This window comes from Nicotiana tomentosiformis, chromosome 7 (assembly GCF_000390325.3).
Source record: "Nicotiana tomentosiformis chromosome 7, ASM39032v3, whole genome shotgun sequence".
Classification (NCBI taxonomy): Eukaryota; Viridiplantae; Streptophyta; class Magnoliopsida; order Solanales; family Solanaceae; genus Nicotiana; species Nicotiana tomentosiformis.
In genome coordinates this window covers 32771541-32778355 of record NC_090818.1, presented here as the reverse complement: position 1 = coordinate 32778355, position 6815 = coordinate 32771541, and the positions used below count along the sequence as shown (strand labels likewise).

Sequence of the window (6815 nt, the reverse complement as noted above, 5' to 3'; positions counted from 1 at the left end):
TGGAGCATTGGGCATCGATTTGAGTTGATTGAATGGCTTGGGAGCCGGTTATGAAACTTTGGAGAGAGATAAGTCTCCTTTCTAACCTTGTAAGAGGGAATTAACCCCATAGGTGAATTAAATAAATGTTTGTACCTATTATGATATTGTACGGGTAGCTTAGGACCCGTATCATGCTATACTTGGAATGTTTGTTCACTTAGTTGCTAATATAATCACTTAGTCATGATAGAAATTGATAAAAGAATTGTATAAGGTTAAATTCACTCACTTGAAGGTTTGTATGAGATACTTGACTGTAAATGAGAAACTTGTATTTTCTTGAAAATAATTGTTATTTGTGGATCCGGTCGAGCGCCTCGGTAGTAAATAGATTCATGTATGGTTCGCACCATTAGACCCTCTGGCAGTGCACAGTTAAAATATTTGTTGGATCGGGCCATACGACCTCGGCATGATTTGCTCATGACTTAATTGATTGTTTGGGGAATTATTGATAATTGATATGGCCTCATTGGCCGGAGATTTAAATTATTAAAAGATGAAGATAAATTTGGAAATCCCCTATTAACAAGAGAATTATTTACTTGTCTCATGTTATTGTGTTTACCGTTGTCTCATAAAAATTCATAATTTATCATATCATTGGTATATTGATTATAGCCTATAGTAAGTGTCTGAGTCAACCCCTCGTCACTACTTCTTCGAGGTTAGGTGGGATACTTACTGGGTACGCATTGATTTACGTACTCATGATACACTTGCTGCACATTTTTGTGCAGGTACACCTATGTTTAGCGGCCTCGTGGGCGCAGGGGCGTGATTATGGAGGGGACTTAGGTGAGCTGCATTCTATACGACGCTCCGCAGTCAATAGAGTCTCCTTCAGAGTACTTACATTTTTCTGTCCAATTGTATTCCGAACAACTATTGTATTTTATTTTACATTCTTAGTAAATGCTCATGCACTTGTGACACCGGGTTTTGGGATGATTATGGGTTGCACTGTATTAGAAATTTTTAAAGATATTATTACGTATTTTGTAAACTACATCTTCTGCTATTTAATTGAGGGGAATAACTGTGATTTCAAAAATTTTAAAATGAGAATTTACTAATTATTGGTGTTGGCTTGCCTGACAATAGTGTCCGGCGCCATCACGACCTTTCGAATATTTTGGGTCGTTACAGGTATAATACTTGGTGTCTGAGTTTGGGTGTGAAAATAGAAGATATGGATGCATATATGAACATATAATAGACAGATATATATGTATAATATACTTAATATATTTTGTACATTTTACTAAGAGGCTATTGGAAAAGAATATAGGAGAAGTTAAACATGATTTATGGGCGGGAAGGGAATGATGTGTTGGCAATGAATGTATTTAGCAGATGATGGCAAGAATTAAGGAGATAAAAGTGAAGTCCTAACTTTTTAGGAGAGATTTTTGGGATGAAATTGCGACATTCTCGGACATCAAGAAGATGCCAAATTCTTTTAGGTATCTACAAATGTAAATAATACACTGCCTCATTTGATATATACTTAATGATGTTAGGATTCTGTGTATACTATTATTTAAAAATATGATACTTATGAAAGTTTCCCTAAATGAAATCCATTCAGTTCCTAATTCTTGGCATTTAATAAAGTTACCTTATAGTTTTAAATTCTGCGTCAAAATTGAATATGGAAACATCAACCTTCCTACCTAAATAGTAGGCCTTTTTAATCAAGCAAATTCAAGCGTTTCTCTAATAGAAACTTGAAGCAAAAGTAAAACATAAAGAATATATGGAAATCTGCCGCAGTCAGAACTTTTCCTATTACTACTAGGTTTCTGTAACATTGCTTAAACTCTACGGATGAAGGACATATATAAATACTACCACTAACCTAAACTAAGTTTTCCCCTACCTCCTTTAATTCCCTGATCGTTGTTTCTTCTCTTTCAATGGCTTCCCTTACCAACCATTGTTTCTTCATCTTTCTATTAGTGATCTCCTCTTTCTTTTTCGCGCAGGCTGAAACTTCCCCGTTTTATTCCATTTACAGCCTCGGAGACAGTGATTCTGCTTCTACTTCTGATCATTTAGCCATTGTGCTTGGTCTGCCTTCTCTACAACATTACACCGAAGAAGGTGTTGAGTTTGAGTCCGGTATTAGTTTCATGACACCTGCAGCAACAGTTATGAGTCCCTTTTCCTTCATAAAGAATGGCATCCCAAGCGCCTCAGCAGTCTCATCTCTCGCAGGTTCTTCAGAAAGCTATCGTGTTTATGGTTCAGCCTGGTTTTAATGATTACATGTACTCTCTTTTGCATACAAAATCTATTTCTGAAGTGTCCAAACTTGTCCGTGATGTTGTGGAGACAATCAAGAGTTCTATCGAACAACTGATCAAAGATGCAGAGGCCAAACACTTTGTGGTTTCTAGAATTATTCCAATTGGTTGCCTTCTAGGTTTTCAAACGATGTTTCCCGATAATAGCAGGAAAATTCAATGTCACAAAGGACTAAATTTGTTTGCAACATTGCACAATGATCATCTATGGCAAGCGTTGGAGGAGCTACGATTGAAGTACCCTGAAGTTGAGATCATATATGCAGATTATTTCAAGGCGTTTATGGCAATTCTACGCAATCATGCATTCTTGGGATTTAAGACTAAGTGATAGAATTCAAGGGTCCACCAAATTATATAGAGAACTAGGTTCTCTATTAGTTCCCAAAGATATAAGTTCCTACAGAAACCACGCACACTATAGTAAATAATGACAGGAGGAATTTTACGTGGAAAATTTCTAGCTCAACCGGATTAAAAACCATGACCTACCCTTGTAGGATTTCAACTTCACTACTGAGCAACTTTCATATTACAACCTATGTAACCTATGAATTAACCTCTTAATCCCTCACTATCTTGTAAAACACTATTACAAGTCATTTTGTAATAACTCTATTACAAAGACTTTACAGCTCGACTAACTCTAGCCAAGACAGAAACACAAGGGTTTATGATTTACAAAGGGTTTCCTACGCAATGTTTCTAAACAAGATAAGTAGGAATTACAATTGAAGTGCTTTAACAAAGGTGCAACACAACTAAGGACATGTGATGACCCAATACAAGAAGCTGGTCCTTTGTTATGTTGTTCTTTGTTCTTGATGCCCTTGAGAATCACTTGCAAGATTGACACAGACTTGAGAGAATGTTGCTTTTCATTCTTGAATGTGCAAGTGTTTTGTTTTACCTTTTCTTGATGTAAATAACTCATTTGTGACATCACTTGAATGATGTAAGCAAGTTAGGTAAAGAGCACTCCCCATAAAGTTGACTGCTGCACTGTAGCATGTGCAGGCAGCAACTTTACAGCTCGGGCAGTTGACTTGTGTAGTTTCTCGGGAAACGGTAGCTATCTATTCCCTCTGTTGTTCCTTTGACTCTGAAGAGTTGAACCATATCCCAAGTTGGAACCTTTTGATCTTAAGGTCTTGAGAATGTGTAACAGGTTCCTTATCTGGTTCTTGACAATAAGTTTGTTAGATCATCAAAACATAACAGGGATATACATATAGCCTATCAATTTCCCCCGTTTTGATGATGACAAACTTATAATTCATGTTCCCCCTAAGAACCAGCATTTCCTGAGTTCCCCCTGAATCAGTTACCCAACCTGTTCCCCCTGAATTATTTTTTCCCCTTTTGGCATCATAAAAAGATTAGTAACAGGCTTACAAAAGAAAGAAGTCTAGCTTGAGTTGACTCATGCCACTTGTGTGCACACAACATGACTAAAAACAGAGCATAAAGAGCAAGACGTACACAGCTAAAGGATGAAACTTCTATTAATTTTTGGAAATTAAGCAGGGAGTAGTTCCATTGTTACCAACACATCCACAAAATAAAAAACAGCAAAAACAGAAGTACCAATCATAAACATCATCAGAACTAAAACAAAGGACAGACACTAGCATTTGATACTGGAAAGGGAACACGTTCTAGGGAGCACTGGAGTGGAAAGGCTTAGATGAAGAGGCAAGGGTTTTAAGAAGGATGTCCATGCGAGCATTAGCTGACATCTGCTCATTGAGCAGTTTCTCCTTCAGGTCCTCAACTTGTTTCCTGAGGTCGGCATTTTCTTTGGTCAGACGGGCAACCTCTGTGCTGTGAGAGCTGCGAGAACTAGGTGCCTCCTGAAGCTAACTTAGCTGACCCTCAAGAATGGAATTCCTTGCCTTCAGCTTCCTTATCTCATCAGTGGCACTATTTTAGGCGTTGATCAACTGGGAGATAGTAGAAGTGCTGCCAACCCCTCCAACCTTATCAATACACTCACATTCCTCGAGGGTGGTCTTAGAGAAGGTTTGCTTATGAGTACCCACTTTGGAGTTTTCCAAAGGGACTTTGAAGAACTCAAAATCTTTAGTAAGGAGGAACCCGTAAGGCATCCCATGATTACCATCCTTGAACTTTGCCACCTTCTGCATGTGTTCTATCATGATGCCAGGCATGTTGATAGTTGTGTATCTATCTAGTGCTTCCATGAGAACCAAGTCTGCCCGAGATATAATGGACCTTTGTTCTATACGAGGGAGCAAAACCTTGTTCACCAATTCAAACAACAGTTGGTACACTGGAAGGAAGGCCTTCTTATGTACCTGTTCCCCTTGTTGGACTGCCTTATCCTTCAAGATAGCATTTCTAAAGTTCGAAGAGCAGGTTCCCTGAACAGAAGACAAACCCTCACCAGGCACTCCCAAGATAGTTCCTAGTACAGCAGAGTCCATCACAAGATCAATACCATTCACCATCACACAAATATGATCATCCTCAACTGTAAAAATGTCGGCATAAAGACTACGCACTTCGTCCTCATAAACTTTGGGACAGTCACCTGTGAACAGGTGTGTCCACTATTGAAATTCACAGATCTCCACCAATTGGCGCATGCCAGCCATATCTAGAATATCAAGGGCAAATGTATGGCCCCATAGCACCTTTTGATTTTTCAATTTTTCCTTGCTAGCATCCTGGGTATCATCAATCTTGGTCTTTTTGGAGGAACCAGGTTCCTCACTAGCATCACCCTTCCTTTTTACTGATGTGCGAGCACTCTTTCCTTTCTCAGCAGATTTCCCAGACACCTTTTTCGTAGACACTTTTTCAACTGATTCTTCTATCACTTGTTCCCCAGATTCCTCAACTACCTTTTCACAAGATTTTTCATCCTCAACCTTGCTCAAGTCAATTTCACTCACAGATGACTCCCTTTTGGACTTTGGAATAGTAAGTTTCTTTGAAGACTTACGAACCAAGGAACCAGGTTCCTCTTCTACCTCATCATCAACATCAACGACTAGTGCATGAGGCACTACCTTCTCATTTACAACCTTTCCATCTTTCACCAATCTCCTCTTCTTCGTTTCCTTAAAACTGACTCAAATTCTTCCTTCTTCTGCAACCTATTGATAGGTCTCTTAGGAGTTGGCACTTGAGTAGTGGCATGTCTACTCCTAACCTTGATAAAACTAGCAATAGCCACATTATCATAATCATCTACACTGTCCTCATTCTCCCCTTCAGATAACGATCTCATTTCAGGAACAACCATGGACAAAGGCTCAGCGTAGAAGTGAGAAGAGGAAGTAGGATAAGTACTGACCTGGGTTGCTTAAGAGGAACCAAGGGTTGGCTCCTCTTGGGTGGAGGGATCAGGTCCCTCAGTTGGTGCCCCAGTAGTACTGTCCGGTACTGATGTTTCAACAGGTGAGGACACAGTGAGGATGACACTTGGAACATTTTGTGTTTCCTGATTGTCAGACATGGTCGAGTGTATTTAGTTGAAGAAGAGAATTTGAAGAAGGGAAAAAGGGGAATTTTGGATTCGTGATATGAACAGTTCTGAAAGTGACTGTGAATAGATTTATTTGAGAGGAGATATAGACCGGTTGGGGTATCAATTTTGGGTATTCGGGTCGCTTTATAAAGGGTGAGACACTTTGATTCAAGAAGCAAAAAGAAATTGACAATATAATGACGTGGCACCATTTCAGCCGTTTAAAAAATTATGCATGAAAGTATAAAGGAGCTACTAACCTGTGTCAAAGGAACCTGGTTCCCTCACAGAGTTTGAAAATGTAAGCCTCATCCTTTGACCAATCGTGCAATGCATTAGCTACTTGTCTGCTCTGTAATCGTCATGCATATCTACATGTAACAGTATAGAGATGAGTTAGACTTTGCTAGAAAATACTTTTTAGCAATTTTACCTATACACTTCTTTCATAGCCAATCATCGTGGGACCAGGTCCCTGGCTAGACTTCATCAACCCTAGTGCCAAGCGATTCTTTTCAAAGTTCTCTCTGCTCAGTGCTTTGGTGAAGATATCTGTAATTTGATCTTCTATGCTGCAAAACTTCATGCAGATGAGCCCTTTCTCAACATTGTCTCGAACCTTTCTAGTGGCTGCTTGATCCACAGCAGTGGATCATAGCAAGAGGCAGTTGCCACATACTCAGCTTCAGCAGTTGAAAGGTCCACTGAGTTTTGTTTTTCTTGTGCCCCGTAAGATTAGACACGAACCCAGAAAATGTGCCATACTAAAAGTACTTTTCCTATCCACCAGATAAGCAGCATAGTCAACATTAACATACCCTATTAAGTCAAGGTTATCTCCTGAGGGATAGTAGAGAACTAGGTCCTGCGTTCCTTTGAGATACCTTAGGATTCTTTTGGCAGCCTTCAGATGAGATTTCTTGGGATTAGACTGAAACCTGGCACACAGTCCCATACTGAAAATGATA

The 6815-nt window shown here is 39.3% G+C and overlaps 1 protein-coding gene across 1 annotated transcript; it reads right to left on the bottom strand.

The window, feature by feature from the left end:
• Positions 1–4924: 4924 nt before the first annotated feature.
• Positions 4925–5835, bottom strand: LOC138895451 (uncharacterized). The gene is made up of 3 exons (XM_070180138.1): positions 5694–5835; positions 5530–5588; positions 4925–5437 (listed from the first exon to the last, which is right to left on the bottom strand). Exons 1-3 carry the CDS (start codon positions 5833–5835, stop codon positions 4925–4927), a joined length of 714 nt encoding a protein of 237 aa, XP_070036239.1.
• Between the last annotated feature and the right edge of the window lie 980 nt (positions 5836–6815).

What these genes read in the sequence shown, in the direction of transcription:
- LOC138895451 (XM_070180138.1), bottom strand. Translation starts at nt 5,835, where the DNA reads ATGTCTGACAATCAGGAAACACAAAATGTTCCAAGTGTCATCCTCACT. An exon ending in CCAAGAGGAGCCAACCCTTG is followed by an intron (nt 5,589 to 5,693) that starts GTTCCTCTTAAG and finishes CGTTATCTGAAG; the next exon opens with GGGAGAATGAGGACAGTGTA. An exon ending in CTATTGCTAGTTTTATCAAG is followed by an intron (nt 5,438 to 5,529) that starts GTTAGGAGTAGA and finishes GTCAGTTTTAAG; the next exon opens with GAAACGAAGAAGAGGAGATT.